The sequence below is a fragment of the Branchiostoma belcheri genome, unplaced genomic scaffold (genome assembly GCF_001625305.1).
Source record: "Branchiostoma belcheri isolate BF01 breed outbred unplaced genomic scaffold, Haploidv18h27 scaffold23, whole genome shotgun sequence".
Classification (NCBI taxonomy): domain Eukaryota; kingdom Metazoa; phylum Chordata; class Leptocardii; order Amphioxiformes; family Branchiostomatidae; genus Branchiostoma; species Branchiostoma belcheri.
This window is the reverse complement of record NW_017803824.1, coordinates 3,257,224-3,275,672: the sequence shown is the minus strand read 5'-3', so window position 1 is coordinate 3,275,672 and position 18,449 is coordinate 3,257,224. Positions and strand designations below refer to the sequence as shown.

The following is an 18,449-nucleotide window of genomic DNA, read 5'->3' as shown; positions in this document are numbered from 1 at the left end:
CTGGGAGATTTAAGGCGCGGGAAACGCGACACTTATCATCGGCAGAATGCTCGACGTGCAAAACCGGTTCTCTCCCCACACCTGCGGCGGCCTGGGCTCGTACGGGGTCAGGCAGAGGTGAACGGCAGCTGAAGTTCAGGCCGACATAATTACACCTACAGAAGTACAGTTATCCCCCAAATATAGCCCCTAGATGACCGTTACATTCTCGGAAACAGGACGTATATGTGTCGAGTAGAGATGTACGCACAACAGCTTAAGTTGTGGGAACATAAAAACTTAGATGTTTTTACGACCATGATGAAGTTTGAAAGGTGGGCGCTCTAACATACGTGCACATTCTAACTGTAGACATCTAACCCTGGTTAGTTCTCGAAACGGAATATCATGATAGCAGCTGCAGCACCAATACCGAAGTTTTGGCAATTGCAAAAAGAAATTGTTATGTGTGAATAGACAAACTGTTTCACAACAATATATAAAGTAGAAGGGTGAATTCCAGAGATGTATCGCCCAACGAAACATGGCGACCAACATAGAGGTTCCCCGTATATCGCACACTGTTACTACTGCAATAACTTCTGTTCTTATGTTCTTCAACAAACAATATAGCAACAAACTGTCATAAAAGTCATTTTCTAACTGTAATAAACCCCATATCTGTCTTTAGCATCATGCCACTTCTCTATGTCTGGTTTATTCATACTTCTAAAATAGGCGGTTTTGAAACGAAAAACAAGGATCGACCTCCACCAAGTCGAAGTTCGTCAACTCATCCAGACAAAACAGCAGTAAGACTGATTTTCTCTGTGTCTGGGTTATAGTTACTTAACATACCGTTGAAGTCTGATCTTAGTAGTAATAGTTACTTATCGTGCACGTACAGACTAGTTTGGTGTGACATTGGTATCAGAGACAGGCAATCAGACGAAGAGACAGAGATAGCGATAGATAGCCTGATAGGCTGAAGAGAGTAAATTTGTAGATACAGACATGTGCACGTGGCTATATATACTTTTCTGTACAGACATAGTTCACAAAATCTTGTCTTCCTTCCTCACCGTACATGTTTTGTTTCATCTGCAACGTTACAGTTAGACAGTTTTATTTGTTTATTAGGATTTTCCACAAAGTAAAAGGGAAGGCAAAACATGTGCATACGCACAGGTGACTGAAAGAGGTTGGTGGTAAGAGATTGCAAAGTTCTAGGAGTTCTTTTGAATGAAATACGAGGAAAGACCGATTTAAAATCCTGTTTCTTTGACCCAAACTGAGACAATAGCATGGGTCAGGGAAACTGTCTGTTCATGCGTTTGTCTTGCGTTGGTGTCGGCGTAAAAATAAGTTGAAAAACTTGAGTGTGCCGTCACCATGTCATGTGATAAATGTTGGAACATAAAACATTCTGCTTGGCCGGATCTCCTGACAGTCCCTTGTCTAGCCCACCGTGTCCAGGTCACACCTTTTCTGTTCGTGGCAGAACGTCCCATCGTAATTCCGCTAAATGAAGTCATTTGTGATATTGGTCCTGCTCCCCAGAGCGCCATCAGCATGCCGTGTTGTAATAACCCGATGTGCGCCGGACGAGCTAATCAATGAGAACAACAATTAACCCTGTAACGACTCTTCATCACAGACACCGTGTCATCAGGACAATACTACTGTCTTGTCTTGTCCTGCAGGCACCCGGACACAACACCTAATCTCCTAGAAGATCATATGGTGTCAAGGCAGTATCCATTGGCCAGAGGAGTGTCCATTAGCTATCTTTGGTGGCCGTGCAAACTCCTCTGGCCAATGGATACTGTCTTACTAGCCTCTACCAGGCTTGGGAGGTGGCTGGAAAGAGTAGAAATCGGCCAAATGGAGAGATAACATGCCAGGGGAGTTGGTCCGCTAGAGAGTACAGTTTGCCACATCTCTCTATATGGCCGATTTCTACTCTTTCCAGACACCTCCCGAAGGCTGGTAGAGGATATTGTCCTACAGGGACCCGGACACAACGCCGGAAAAATATGGATTAAAAACTCCGTCGGTGACACCTGTTGCTTTTACTCATCAGGCAATTGTCATTACTGTAATCGATCTCTTCATTATGACGCAAAATTCATCATCGTAATGGACCACATTTTATCATTGTAATGGGCCACAATTCGTCTTATATGATGTAAAATATATGAGGTTAAGGGCGGGGCTGACAATGACGTTGGTAAGAGAGGATATAGAGTTGCCAATATGTAGAACTGGATCCAAATAATAAGGGTAGAAATTGTGTGACATAAGTATTTAAAAGGAAATTATTTTTAGTTGTCTGTGTTTGCCACAAAGTATCCATCCGTCGACTTTGTATAGCTATATCAATTGTGACGAGTTTTCTCAATGCAAGGAGCTTAGAATCTAGTTTTAAAGCTCCTTGCTCTATGCAATGCCTAAAGACCGCTTCTGGACACTGAACTAAGTTGGTAGGAGGTATAGATAAAAGATAGCGGAGAACATTAGTTTTGAAGGTTTGTGAGTTGTATTTTGGAGGGAAACACTTGTCAGGGAGAGATCGATTTCATAATTTTGCAGTTTGGTATCCATATATACTATAGCTATAACATCACATAGTTATAACAGTCCTAAAGCATTGGTGTGAAGTGATATGCTCTGTGAGGTGGTTGTTGATCCTGTGGGTTTGGGAGGAGATAGTTGTGACAAGTTACGCTTTCAACTATTTATTAAAACGTGATTCAAGCAGTAATGGGGGTTCATTCACTTATACCATGCCATACTATACTATAACATTCGTCTGTATACTCCAGAACGTATGTACAACGTGTTCTGATCAATGTGGTTGATCATACGGCAGCTACGTTTTAGGAGGAGATAACGTTTCCAATTTGCTTCTCATCGTGTGTAAAGCAATGATGAAAGTTAATTCATGAAAACGTTTCAACAATTTGCTAACATCGTGTGTAAAGCAATGATCAAGGTACATTCACATATACCATAGCTATACCACAACAGTCCTGTAGACTCCATAACGTATGTACAACGTGTTCTGATCATACGGCAGCTAAGGTTTTGGAGGAGATAACTGAGAACAGTTGCATCTTCAACAGTTTGCTACACGTACATCGTGGGTGTGTAAAGCAATGATGAAGGTTAATTCACATATACCATAGCTATACCATAACAGTCCTGTAGTCCCGTTATACATAACGTGTATTGATTAATGTGGTTGTTGATCCTATGGTACAATTCTGTACTCATACATGACCCTGTGGGATTAACGCCACAATACTGGGCGGGGCACCACAAGCCGGGGTGTCACATCAGGTATTCCAACATCGCAGGGATGTTTACTCTAAAAACCAACTCTCTCTCATAACAACTCATGGGGGAGTTCTGATATATATAGTAATCTCCAAGCAGATCATACGGTGGCAAGGCAGTATCCATTGGCCAGAGGAGTGTCCATTAGCCACCGTGCAAACTCCTCTGACTAATGGATACTGTCTTGAGATTGATATATAGCACAGTCTCTGCATGTGCCTGTTAGTGTCCCTGAGTCCGTATAGTACGCGTTGCAGTATTTTCGTGTATTTGCCAAGCATGCTAGTGTATCTGATGGTATAATACTTGCGGTACTCATATTTCAACATTACGCTGACGGTTGCTCCCGAAAATAAATCTATGATTTTGTGACATTTGCACGTGCAGTAGCTGACGTCTTTTGCTTCTTACTTTCTTCCCATTTCTTTTGTAATAGCCCTATCTTCATCCCAGTACGAATCCCTCTCTAAGTGCGTGATCTCCGTGTATGCTTGGTCCGACATTTATCTGATGATGCGGTTAGCCCGGTTCCGTTCTGGTTATCTCCCGTCCAAACTGGTCAGATGTGTGATATGATTGGGCGACACCTCCCAACACAATTACAGCTAATTACTGTTGTAAAATAACGCTAAATATCCTCTCAAAACTGCCCTACACAACTGCAATACTTCTTCTAGTTTTACATCAACTGTCCGTATCCTACCTACAGGTCTGATGTGTCTGTATACTGACCACATCCTACAAGAGAAGAATGTCGCACACTCCATTCTGTCCCGCTCTACTATTGTTTCAGGGATCAGCAGTTATTCCTGAGCTCCTGAGTCTCCAAAACTCGTGCATTACAGGCTGATTATCGGGGAAGGTGACGGTTGATCAGGTTTGGAACACTCCCGCACACCTGCGGACTGAAGAGGGTTGTGTGTGCGCGTTACCATGGTTACAGTAGGCAGGTTTGTTGTGAGTTAGAGGAGAGTGTGTGTCGGTGTTTATGGTGTAGATATGATCATATTGTGATAGCGATTTGCAATACGCAAACTCCATTTAACTACCAGATTTCGTCGTGTCACCTGCATAAGTTCATTACGTTGAAAATTATCATTAAAAGTTACAAAAAAAGAAGATTCACTGCACTTTAGTGTTCTGAGATATATTGATTGATGTCCAAACTTGAAAAGTGCCATCTCAGATTTTGAAGTTGACGTTAACGTTCTGAAGAATTTGCAGATTGTTTTTGGTCAGGTCTAAGTCAATCTAAACTGTTGACGTGTATGGTATAACTGTTGGCAAAACTCACTATTCCGACGTCTGGTTTGAGATTGAACTTGTACATGTATGCGAGTTTTGCGGGAACATCTATACTATAGCACATCGGTACCGCTCCGCTACCCAGTTGCAGTCTTACCTCAACAGGAATCATGTATTGTCACGTCCGAAGAGGACAGTTCATTATACCATACTGGTCTATCATTACTCGTCAAACAGAACAAACATTGGACCAGATGTTTCGTGGATTGGCGCTCGGTATCTCTCTTTTTTTCCACACAAGACAAGTTGATCAATTTCGATAACGTGTATACTTCAAAACAATACACATTCTTCAGGAACATTCGGTACACCTGTTGTCTCCACAATCACGGCAGCAGTCACAGGGAGGAAGGAGAGAATAGGAGAAGGCAGGTGTGGAGATATGGGAGACTATAGGAGATGTATGCCATAACGACTGGAGTCTTTGCTTTAGCGCAAGTTTCAAATATAACACCTCGTTGCGATTGCGGTGATGTTAGGATAGCTGCGTGGATTGCGTGTGTGAATGGACAGTCGCAAATGTAGCTAGATCAGATGTCTAGATCACATACAAAAAATAAAGAAGTCTTACCTTACCTACGCCTCCACCTATAGATAGGAAAATTAAGGGACCATCTCTGTCAATGCGGCGATCTTGGCAAAAAGACAAGGCACGGTAATGTTAACGTTAGCGTGAATATTTTATTCGTGTGTCTTACGAGTGGCTAGATTGTGAAGTTGGGTATTAGTGCTTATCACAACTCACTTAGCGAAACAAAGGAGCGGACCGGAACAGGTGGAAAAACAAAGTGTCCAGTATATCTTTTGTTTGTGATATCCATTCAATGTTATCTTCCAAACGCTTTCAGCCCTGAATGTATAATGTTAGTTGTCAATGGGGTCCAGATTCGTATCTCGATTCGCCATTGTGTGAAAGTCCCAATAAAATTGGTACGACGTATTGCATATCTATCTCGCATAGGAAGCCTGTTTCTACAAAAACTTGTCAATATGCGCGCCAAGTTTCCCAGTTTGCGCGCGGCGGGTTGTATGCCGTTGTTTTACCGTTTCCAGTTCGTGTTTTGAGCGGCGGTTTTTCCGCGGGAGGTAGAAATTCCGGGGTGTGTGACCGGTTCGGAGTCGAATGGTACTTTGTCCGATGACTTCATGTTAAAGAGCTTAACCCGCAAACAGTAGAAACAACATAAACAATGCATTCCGCGCGTGTGGCGCCCGTCCTGCCGCCCGAGGAATCCAGCACCACGGTCTCATGGCGACCCACGGGGTCTGAGACAGGCACGGCTCAACCTCCAAGCAGATCTGGGGAGGAGAAATCTCTCTGACAGGGTACCCTTCCAATATCACCGTACACTGGCGCAATACGGTTGCTTCGTAAAGAAATTATCTTGTGAAGACGATCTGTCAAAAAAAATCTAGAAACGGTGATGATGATATTCCATACCAAGAATACCAAGATTTGCTTGGAGATTAGTATGACAGAAAGCCAGCCTCCCCCACCCTGTCACCCGCCCTGACAACAAGCGTTATACCTCCATCTCTGCACAATCACAACTATAAAGTACACAGGTTCCAGCGAGTGTATATAGACAAGTCTCTCTTCCCTGAAAGGTTTTTCATCACTGTGCGGGTGAGCTCATGGGAAGCGGGAGATAATAACAGAGCAACCTGTGATTGGCGGACAGGTGGTCCAGTCACTTTCATTACCACATGGAGATGTCCACACACACAGGAGTCAAGAGGACCGGGGGAGAGTGGATGTATTATACCGCAAATTACCGCCGATTATGATCATCTATAGGCTAATTATCTCCGCCTATCAAGTGTTTGCAGGGTTACTGTGTGCTCAAAGTTTGGCTTATTACAACTTCATACACGGAACGATCAATGTCGTTGACTCATAGCAGTTTCGGCAATTTTTGTGCAGCGCTTACGCTTTTAGTACCTTTACATTTTTCGTAAGGATGTTTGCCGTCGTATCTTAAATGTCATTATCTCGCATACGTATCCGCTTTCTGCGTTGTTTGGAGCTGTATTACTGCAGTTGAACCACTTTTTGCGTCGTTTGCAGCCGAATTACCTGTACTACTATTACTAATGTCAACATTGCCGCATCTAGAAGCTTCATGAAGCTTTTCTCTGGTGTAAAATTCATTTTTGGTGATATTTTTGCTGTTGAGTATCAAAAGTTCCATGTTTTCAACATCTTGTCATTGTTTTCCATTTTTACTACTGATTATTCGATATTGTCCTCATTGTTATATCAAGGAGGTTAAAATCAATTTGATCTTAAACCTCATTGGTTATATTAAGGGCATCATTGAAGTACAACTTCCCTCTAAATGTAAAAAGTTCAGGCGCGTTACATTTCAGCCAATCTAGATCAATCGAACGGTGTTCTTCTCAAATGGCAGTAGTCGAGCTTTAGTAATCTTCAAGCAGATCGTAGGGTAGCAAAAGACAAAAGGTGGCGTATTGGACCCTCTCTGGCGAATGGATATTGCCTGATCAATTTGATACTGTCTTTTGCCACCCTAGTAGGATCTGCTTGGAGATTACATTTTTGGCCCATCAGGCTTATCAGTCCGGTAGCAACAAGCGGCTCGGCAGCTGTTGAGTTGACGGGCAGGTCCGAAGTGGCGGTCCGGTTGTTGGTGGGAACGTAGCGCTGCCCTCTCGTGTTGGGACGGTTGTTGGCACATATTGGCGCCTCTGACAGCTCGGCTGATACCGCGGATAAACACAAACAGCGGGCTGGCAACCGGCTCGACACGCAAAAATCGCCCCAAACACGCGGCAGGGCGAAATTCGTTTGTTAGTGTTTGTGTCATTCATTCTACAACACACATGTTGGGATGGGTGTACCGAGGGGGGGGGGCGTAAAGCTGTCCTACATTGATGGTCATAGTCGCCATTAGAATGTGTTGGCAACTGAAAAGTGGTAAAAATTGACTAAATATGGCGTTTACTAGCACTTTGCCAAATGCGTTAGAAAAGGACAGTCTGACTAACACAATGATGACGAAGTATCCATGTTATGGACTATTGTAGTGCTATAACAACCAAGTTTTCATATTCTTCGTCAGATGAGTCCGGTGTAGGCAATGACATCCAAGCCGTGCGTTTTTACTCCATACATTACCCAGATTGGATGGATCCAGCGGAAATGATGCCAGCCCATCGCCCATATGCGCACACACATGACCTGATGTGTCCTTCACTCCAGTCAGAACAACTCTTTCCATCATAAAGCGGTCATGACAATGGGAATATGAACATGACAATGACACGGGGAAAGTACTATGAGTATTACATGCAAATGTTTTCTCTCTCTCCTTTGTGTGACAAAAGTGTGACCTGCTGTCCCAACAGGTGGACAGGAAAACTCATGTTTACAAAAAGTGATAATGGTTTCCTCAACAGGTGGAATAAAAAAACGTTATTCAAAGGAAGTTACATAACGTCATAGTCTTTGGTTTTCCAATATTTATTGCAAAAGAGGAGAGAAAGTAATTCACAAGTGAACATTTTCGATTATTTGCAGGGCTGGCACCATAAAAGACATTTCCTTTCAAGCAGATGAACATAGTAATAAGCTATTCACAAAGAAATGGATGTCATTTTTTTTATTTCTCAAATTCAAAATGTCTCGTGTTGTGCGTTTTTATTTGATTTGATTTTGACGCGGATTGTGTCATGACTCAAGTTGCTGATATGTGGGTGTGCGTCCCAAATGTGGATATAATTGTCGAGATTTGACCAGAAGTGTAGGAATAAGTGCGTTGTTTGGTCCGTGTGTGTGCGAACGTCCGGCCACAGACTCCTGTTGAGTTGTTTCTCTCTCCCGCTGCCTGACCCCTCCCCGCTAGCCACAACACTCCGGCCGGACCCCGCAGGCCGCACTATCTGGACTCAAATATTTGATGACATCGCGGCAGAACAATACCGAACAATTCTCACTTCCGATAAAGTCCGTTTTACACCAAACTTGGAGTTTTAAGGGATTGCTGGCGGATTAAGTCGCCCTGCACACCTGCAAGTTTGCTCCCCGCAGGTGTTACTGTGGGCGATTCTTACCGGGTAGGTTTGTGAGGTCCCTTTTATTCAGATTAGCAGGGTGGGATGGGGTCGCGTCAGAGACACATTACAGGGCTTGATTGTAATCTAGGTTTAGACAATACGGTCCCGGCAAACAAACAGCGAATTCTGCCATATCCAGGCTACGTCTCCTACCGTTGACGAGGAGGGGTTGATAATTAAAACGCCCTGTCTTACTCATTGATAACATTTCCCGTCCCAAATTTGTCAAAACTTTATGCAATTTTGGCCGGGAATATTGCCCGTGTAATGATGGTGTGTGTGAAACTATTAGGAAAACTTGTTTTGTTGTTTTGGAGGGTTGTAATGACTTCTTCATTTGCTGCAGACAGACGGAACACCACAAAACTGTCCGCCGCACAAAAGACGCCGTGAAAAATCTCATTTTGAGGACGCGACGAACAAGCGTTTTGAAAAGAAACGTTTAATTTCGCAGCGCTCTGGCGCGATTTGTCTTGAGTCTGGACGCTCTAACGGCGTCGGCGCGTCTTGACTTCCCTGCAATGCGGGGGTTGCACACCTGTGGGCTCAGATAAAGCGAAAGAAAAGAAATCACCTGTTGCTCAACCTGTGAGAAAGCTACTTTTGTTCCGACCTGTGTGCCTGCTACTTTTCTCGCCTACAACGGAAACCTTTGTTTCTCTGCCATTTTTTTTCTTCCTTCCCTCACGTGGGCGGGACTTTCTTAACGTAACGTGGGTAGTTTTCTGTCTGACGTCACAAGGTGTTAATCCTGCACACTTTGACCCGAGGTCGATACCATTGTTGTTGAAATGCGCACAGGTCGCCCCTCCCTCCAAACGGTCCCTGAGCCGGGGGACTCCGCCTTTTCTACAGGTGATCTCCTCACTCGGAGGTGAGACGGGGGAAGAGGAGGAGGCAGGAAAATTTGCAACCGTGTTGTCACATGGTAATTTCAAACGATAGCGGACAAACAGATTTAGTCACGTGGTGTGTGTGTTCTAAATACCGGGGGCACCGAGCGCTGACGTTGATTTATCGTACGAACGCCAGCAAGTTTATAGCGGCAATCTAGTTCAAGTTGGGCCAATGAAAGCTCGCTAGAGGATGGACGGGAATAATCCGTACTATGGCGGGTACCCGCGGGAAGGGTACGAGGCGCAGCGGCCGATGATCCCGGCGTCGTACCAGCAGCACCAGGCCCGGTCGTCCTGCCTGTACGCCAACACCCAGCAGCCGCAGCACGCCATGCCCTACCCGCCGCCAAACATGTCCGTCGTGGAACTGGATCAGCTGGACGCGGAACTTCCGGGCGGCGGCATGCCGGGCCCCGGGCCCATGGCGTCCTCGGGACCGGGACCGACCCAGCCCGTCCACCACGCCGGCCCTCCCCCGGCCCCGCAGTCCAGCTGCGCCGTCAACAGGAACGAGAACCTGCCGTTCCCCTGGATGAAGACCACCAAGTCGCACGCCCACGCCTGGAAGTCGCAGTGGCCAGGTGGGTACTAGTACATGTTTCTCCCCGCGGCGGAGGGCCGTGCGTCTCCGCCCGGCGCGTGTGCCCGTAATGAAGCCCGCCTAATGTGATGAGTTCCTATAATGGCCACTTCATCCCCTCTGTGTCAGTTTTACAGCCGAGTCCGGTTGTAAAACTTCTGTCCTCCACAGTCGTCCAATTTCTCCCCAGCCCGCTCTCGCCGGCAAACGAGACCCGGGAAATTAAAACGACTCCCGGCGGGTTGGGTAGTAAAGGGACCTGGCCCCGGTCTTACATCTGTTACAATCTCCGCTTTCCTCGCTTCACGTCGTGTGATTTTAATTTTTTCCGATAAACCGAGGTTCTGACATCTGCCCACGAGGCGCCGCCTCCGTGTAACGACCACGCTGCTGCAGGTTTTTATGGTCCACGGTCATCAAGAAGTCATAACGTTTATAAATCAACCCGGGATAAGAAACTTCTATTATCTGTTTGCGGGAAACACGCGCATTTTACTGCCATTTATAGTGACACGGCGTCAGCGGACACTGGCGCAAATTGGCGGTTTCAACAGGTTCTATGTACAAACTAGCATTGTGACCGGCCCGTATCACCACTCTGATGTCTTTTCGAACGACTCATACACAGTGTGTAAGAAATAATCATATTCACCATGCACAACGTAACAAAATCGTGTGTAGAACCACTTCTAACTTTTATTTAAGAACATACATATATACACCTGTCACACTACTTGCTCTTAGATAATTCTCAGTCCTTATACCGTATAACTACAGTTAAGATGTACTAATTCTAAACCGATTTGTACCGACAAGAAGCTCATTTAGTCATTAGCTGCAGCAGAACAATGTCCCTGGAAGCTATAAAAGTATCAAATCCTCTTACCCTAAAAGGACCGTCTTTAATCTCCATATGACACTTGTTCAACCCTTCCCAATCATTGTGTCGACACCATTTTTGAGATAAATGTGAAACGAGAGAACTTAACAAGTGAAGATCACATTTCCACTCTACATATATGTCAGCCTTGTTAACAAATGGGTACAATTTGTAAACCGGTATTCGCCCTTTCTCCCACTAAATTTAAGTACCAAACATGACACCACACGATGTTTCTAACGGCTCTAAAACGTCCTGTTACATCAGAGTTGGACAGGAGGTATTGTGTTGACCGGTTCCGCCAGGCTAAGCCGGTGTTTAACAGGTATTTCCATGAAAAAGAGCGAACATGGCCTCCCGTGGTGCGCACACATCAGTACATGCCCGGGTACATTTACAGTCGTGTGCCGTTTGTTAGTCAATAAAGCAGACACACAATCCCTCTTCTTTCGGGTTACAAATCATCGCAAATTCGTGTGACTAATTTCTGTTCTCCTCTATCATGTTATAGAACCCCATACGCTGTGCAGGTGTAACTGAACCGATATACTCTGCTGCAAAGATGTAATGGTTAAAAATCATAACTTTAGAACAATATGGGAATGCCTAAGAATCACTATACATCACCAAAAGTACACGTACGAGTAACAGACGTTTTATATGTACTAAACCATAAGTCTATTCCATAAAGGTTCTTGTGCAGGTAATATTGTAGCAGCAAACGCCATGTTTTTCATAGTCCCATGCATGTGTTCACGCACTACATTACATTGTTCTGGACATGGCAAAAATACAGCAAAAGTACCAGAAAGGAACCAACCCGACGACAGTAGGCTCTCGAGATTTGATTGATGCAAAGTTTGGCCAATGTGTAGGTTTTATCGTCGTATTTTATCTATAATTATGTATATTACATGTCATTAGCCGGCCTTTATGACCACAAAACAAAAACAACTCCACCACATGTAGGGAGTGGTGCAGGCTACGTGAGGGGACAGGTAGCACGGGCAGACATGTCTTCATCGTAACCAGTTCAAAAACATGGCAATCGTATGGAATTTTAAGTCTCCACAAAGCCCTTTTGCGGCCTGGAAAACTGTACCAATTGGTCACCAGAAAGGTAGTATGGTATAGCAGAAGTTTAGCCGACTATGGGAGCTCACTCTGCCTTATGGTTGGCAAATCATTCAAGGTTTTTGGCAAAGTTCTACAGTTTCTCAGCCCGCAGAGGAGTCTGGTGAAGACGAGTGAATCTAGTGGCGAGCTTTTCGTATTTTCATCTTTGAGTTTGAGCGACTTGTCCGTAAGATAAAGAAGAAAAAACACACCTGCCTTCTGTCCAGAATGTACCTGTGTATGTGTAGATATGGCCAGTCAGAAGTACATAGGTCGGTTCGGGTATTATATGATGTAGAGTATGTAGTGTTGGACGAAAATCCTTACAAAAGTTAGTTTTTAGACATATATCTACACATTCAGAGACTGAATTTGTTGCTTCTTTCATCTGGGAACCTTGAATATCACTAAGAAATCAAAGGAAACAACGAGAAATGTTAAAGAAATGTACAGTGTAAAAATTGCACTTACTTACATGTAATATAACAAACTCAGTATGGGACCTTACTATGGCAAACTACCTGTTTAGTCTCACACTCAAATATTTCTGAAAACCACCTTTTCTGTTACTTTCTAAAGTCACATTTTAAGAGAAGCAAGAACACCTGTGTACGTACACAACAAAACACAACTGCCTCTGAAGAATAAAACACTGAATGTCGCACACCACACACCATCTATCTATATTCCACGAAAAGCGCCACACCTGTTGGTGTACCATGTTCTTGGCTGTGCGTTTTCGAGAAAAGTTCGTGAGAAAAAAACTCCATGTTGGTAAATTTACAATTCACTGGAAACACCTGCCACACATGTCATATGATACATATGTCATTTGATACCGTCCTATTTTACAACAGGCATACACGTACATTCAATCTTAGCTGATTTTTATCCAATGGTTTTGACAAAGATGCAGTTTGAAAATGTCTAACTCACCGATTCTACATAAAATAGCGGAGAAAAGCCAGATAAAAGCAGGTGTTTCAGTTCTGTATTTTCTAGTTTTCAACTCCCATTTCTTGTGTGTAACAATGTGCACAGATGTACAAATGAGCGAAAATTTTGCTCTTCGGAAAAAAATATGGAATGAAAAAAGAATGTGAATATCATAACCGACCGTTTATCATGTTATACCAAGGACATTATATAATGCCCTTCGTTACACCACCTGAGGTGGCAAAGGTGCATGTGTGTAGCCGGACTAACTGACAGGTTTTCCCGCCCACACGTCTTACGAAGGTAAACTAGCTGACAACCTGCCATATGCAGGCAGAGGTTGAAGGGAAGATCGTTACCTTCAAGTTCTGCCGCTTTCTGACAGCTTACCCTTCATGTCAGTAGAGGGGATTCATTCCTCAAGCTGACCGACATCTCGCACACGCTTAAACGACAACTATGCCAGATGTCTTACTGAGGGACGACTGTGTGTGTGAGATGTCGGTTAGCTTGAGGAATGGATCCCTCTACCATGTACTACTAGCCTACCCTTCATATCAGGAGGGACAGAGACACGTCTTTGTAACGAAATGCAGTTTTATAATGAGTTCAAGAGGTAGGCTGAAAGTGTGGCAACCAGAAGAAGGGAATGGTTTCCTATCCACCTCTGTTTAGAGAGGAATATCTCGCCACGTGGCACGGCCTCCCCAGAGTCTGTGAAGTTTTGGTCCCATCACAGTTCCCATAGTAATCCCCACCCCTCGCACAACCTGCACCTGTGCCTGGAATGTAGAAGAGATGGACAGACGGCTGAGATACACACAAACTCTGAGAGGAATAAGTTTTTACCGTTACACACCGTTATGTGATGATCAATTGTTTTCCAACTTCTAAACTAGTACTGTTTTAGTTTACGACCCTTAATTTTACAACTGGTAGGGCAAAATTCTCGTTGAAAATCTTCAGTACTGGTATAACTATCCAGGTATAATACAACTGAATTCCCACGATATATGCAAGCGTTTGTCTATGTTTTGTTTATCTGTTTCTTGGCTACCTGGTTTTCTGGTGAAATGTTCCTCGTCGGTAAGACGCTATAGTATAATATGTTAATCTCAGACTAAAGAGCAATGTGGAAACAACATTACATTAAACAAATTGAAACAACGTTAGTCAGCTGGTGTGTAACGCCGAGGGGCGGTTATACATACCTGTTATACAGATACAGATACAGAACATATACTGGTATACATCAACAGGTGACTACTATTAAAACAATGAAGCTCGCCTGTTGTTTAAAACGCTGCAAAACGTTTGTAAGGTAACGTTTAGTGCTTCACATATGATATTGTGGTGTGACAATGCTAAATTTCCCCGCAACAGTTTGGAATCCTGACATTGAGAAGTACAGTGGTAGATTTACCTCAGGTATGAACATCAGCGTTGAAAAGTGCTCGAGTGAATCAGCTGTACACAAGTAGGCTTTGCGTAATTATCATGGTTTCACTTGTATCTAGACAGTTGATCCAAACGTCACGTACGATTATTCTTACATTTCAAAAAGCCTAGTCAGACTGCAGCACGTATTCGCGATATGTTATATGATCTTTCATGATGTCCTCGACTACAAAGATCTAAACACGAGTTTGCTTCTTCCACATATAGGCTCCGACCATAATTAAAGTCCGTTCGTAAGTTGCCTGATGTGAAAATCGCACCGATAGGTTTGAGAAACGGTGCTAGGTCGTACATCAACTGTACAGTCACGAGTTGGCATCACAGGGTCTCCAGAAAATATCCAGCAGGTTTGAACTGTTTTCCGTTACGTTGAAAGAGCCAGTACTGTCGTTACAGCATACATACTGATAACAACACACCTGACGTTATGCCTTGGCTATATCCAAGATTATGCTAAGCTTCAAATTCGTACCATCGTAGAAAAGGATAATGATCATGAGGTGGCGGTAGCAACGGAAGTAACAAAACGTTACCAAGTTGCAAAGCTTTGACATGTTGGAAAAGGAGGCCTATTCGCTGCTCGCTTAATAAAAGTATACTAGTACTTATGTGTTTATTGCGTAGTTCTGATCTAATATCTTGTTGATGCTGTACGTAGCGGACTATTCGACTTCCGAGCACGTAACACAATCAGTCAGTCTCCGTCAGACTCCTCCGAGGTCTGACAAAAATCGTAATGTAGTTAAAAATTGGTCACACAGTTTCTCAGAGAAGTTAGCCCGCCAAAAATGGTCCGACTAGCCCCACTGACTGGCCAACTCCTCTGGCAACTTCAAAATCGCTCACGTAAGTTCATCTGGCCCACTAGTTCTACTACTTCCTCTTAACCGAATGATAGAGACCACGAATGTACTACTTTATTGTGGAGACTAACAACCTGTATGTCCCAGTTCTCCATGTTTGGTTTTATGGGGGAGGGGGGCTGTAACCGCTCTACCTGCACGTCCCTCCCCGTGCCCTACCCGGATAGACGGAGCTGTTGACCCAAACAGCGTGCCGAGCGGCCGTGTGTACGTTTCCGCCCGCGGCCCGGGCCCAGTTTGTGCGCCCTGTGCTTGTGTATTGCATAGTTTGACCGGGAGAAACCGCCTTGAAGTGGGCGGGGATGACTGGGGCGCTAGACCCCCGGGTATTTTGGTCAGAAAGACACTTAAAACTCGTCCAAGTGTGGAAAACTTTGCCTATAAACATTACATCTTTCAATTCACGGCTGCTAGTGGTTTGTTAGGTGATCACCATACTACACCACTATCCCAGACCTATACCATGGACTATAACAAAGAACTCCATGCCTACACTACACCTGATATTAACCAAAGCCATAAAATATGAGTAGCTCTCATACATTCGTTTGACCCATTATTATATTCATAAACCACGTGAATTTTTCTGGGCCTGTAAAATTGGGGCGACAAATCTGATGATTGAAAAATATATTGAGTCATAATGTAGTCAGAATAATAATGCGTATCTTTATATATATTTCTATGGAGTTTCAAACTGTTTTCAAATAATCTCCAAGCAGATCTTTCGAAGGGGGAAAGACAGTATCAAATTTGCCAGCCTCTATCCTTCGGTGGAGAAATGGATACTGTCTGGCAAATGGATACAGGCTGGCAAATTTGATATATTGTACTGTCTTTCCCCAACTAAAAGATCTGCTTGGAGATTATTTTTAAAATCTCATCATGCAAATGTGATATTATAGATAACGTTTGCAAACTATTGCCAGCAATGCACCAACAACTCGAACAGCGACTGTACGAAATGAGCGGCCGGAAATGTAGACACGAGAAAACGGAACATTTGTACAAACGTATGAAGGAATGTTACAAAACAAATGTCTCCTCCCACCTGAACATACCATTCCTGCTTGTGATACACCTGCCCACTTTGACTTACACTCATACTCTAAATAAATGAATCACTATTCCCTATGTACAGCGCCGCTTTCATAACGCTACCGACACAACATCATCAGATAGCGCTGTTTATTAGCATATTACTGTGTTCTGTGACCATACTATAGTGCTGTAGGTTGCAGGCAGCTATAAAAAGCGTGATATGGAAAATAACTGCCTTGATGAATAGAAATAATATCAATGGGTGGAGTACCTGAAGCCATATAAAGATGAACGACAATAGTGATACATGTGTACCAACATAATGCATCGAAAACGCTAAATTCTCTGCAGAAATTACGAAAAATATTCTTTATACAAAATTATAGTTTTACAGCCTAAATTGGGTGTATAGGTTAGTATGGTACATATGTAGTATGATAAACTTGATGTAGTTCAGAAGTCCTTTGTCGTACTATGGAATGGAGTAATGCGTTTTACAACTAGTTTTATGAGTTAAAAGTGGGTATTTCTTTTACAAATTATGACAAAACCACATACTGATTCTTCGAACTTTCAACCACAAACGCTGACTGAAAAACTGCTATGGTGAATTGACACTTGCTCCGAAATCAAAACGAGCTGAATTTGTAACATTTTCAATTTCTATATAATTTACAAACGAAATTTTGTTTTGCACCCTTTCCTCAGTCAATTTTCACACATGATTTTTATTACTATTGATCCCCCAGTAATGCATATCTAACATCAGACAGTTCAATCTTCTTACTTGATTAAAAATCTAACCATGAAAGACGTCAAGTGAGGTCTATTTTAGAATGTCTATGTGATTCTATCTACCCTTCAAACAAATGCTTGTTATTTGAATGCTGCTAGTTTTATGACCGTCAGAAAATATGTGTTGAAGAGAAAAACTAGGTCATTAGCAGTTGATGAACTTCCGTAGTTGGGAATTGCGACAAAATCGTGTAAACGGTTGCTTTGAGTGATCTTGTGGATCACGTGTATCTAGGCTAAGTCTTAAAAATATCTATTGAAAAGGAAAGAAAGAAACTAGGCCATCAGCTGATGAGTTTCTATAGTAAGAAATTCGACAAAACGAGTATTTGAGTGATGGTGTGAATTACGTGTATCTACATGTACGAAGAGCTTTAATTTGTTCTATCAGAAATCATTTCACAGAAACCGCATGGGACCGTGCTGTAAAAAGAGTAGTTTCAGCAGGAATTTGACGGGAAAACTTACCGGTTCCACAGCGCCCTGGTGGGTGCTACTGGTTCTCACGTTCTCATGTTTTCGTCAAACGGAAACCACATCACGTATGTGCTAGCTTTCGTGCACATTGTCCTCTTAATATGCGCAAAATTATACAGAAAATTAAAGCTGTATCACCTGTTTCGACTCAGGGCCAAAACTGTGTCAAAGAGGAAAACAGAAAGCTTGGAAAAATGAGAAATTGTTCGTAATATATAATTATATTAAACTTTATCCGATAGGCTGTACATAGAGTAGAACTCTGCCACCATATGTGGTACCATACTTATGGAGAGTGTGCTCTTTATATTCCAACTTGTGGTCCGAACTGGGTGAAACTCTGAAAGAGGAAACGTAAGGGCACTGTACTTTTAAAAGGGAACGATAATTAGGGGTAGTATCTAGATTTTTCTACCATGTACTCCCACTATATGTGCTACATTACTGCTTGTGAAGACGTGTGTTCTAACTCTAGTTTTGTCTGTCTGTTGTGAACAGGTGCGTCCTTTGCTGTGGAGGATGAGAACAAGAGAACGCGCACAGCCTACACTCGGGGCCAGCTACTGGAACTGGAGAAGGAGTTTCACTTCAACAAGTACATTTCCCGGCCGCGCAGGATAGAGCTGGCCGCCATGCTCAACCTCACCGAGAGACACATCAAAATCTGGTTCCAGAACCGCCGCATGAAGTGGAAAAAGGAGCAGGCG

At 43.4% G+C, this 18,449-nt stretch overlaps 1 protein-coding gene across 1 annotated transcript in view; it reads left to right on the top strand.

The window, feature by feature from the left end:
- The first annotated feature begins 9,402 nt into the window (after positions 1-9,402).
- Positions 9,403-18,449, top strand: part of LOC109470583 (pancreas/duodenum homeobox protein 1-like) — a 10,304-nt gene continuing 1,257 nt past the window's right edge. The window contains exons 1-2 of the mRNA XM_019769547.1: positions 9,403-10,177; positions 18,241-18,446. Of these exons, the coding sequence (XP_019625106.1) occupies positions 9,787-10,177; positions 18,241-18,446 (597 nt within the window). The 5' untranslated portion in view covers positions 9,403-9,786. The remainder of the gene's footprint in view (positions 10,178-18,240; positions 18,447-18,449) is intronic.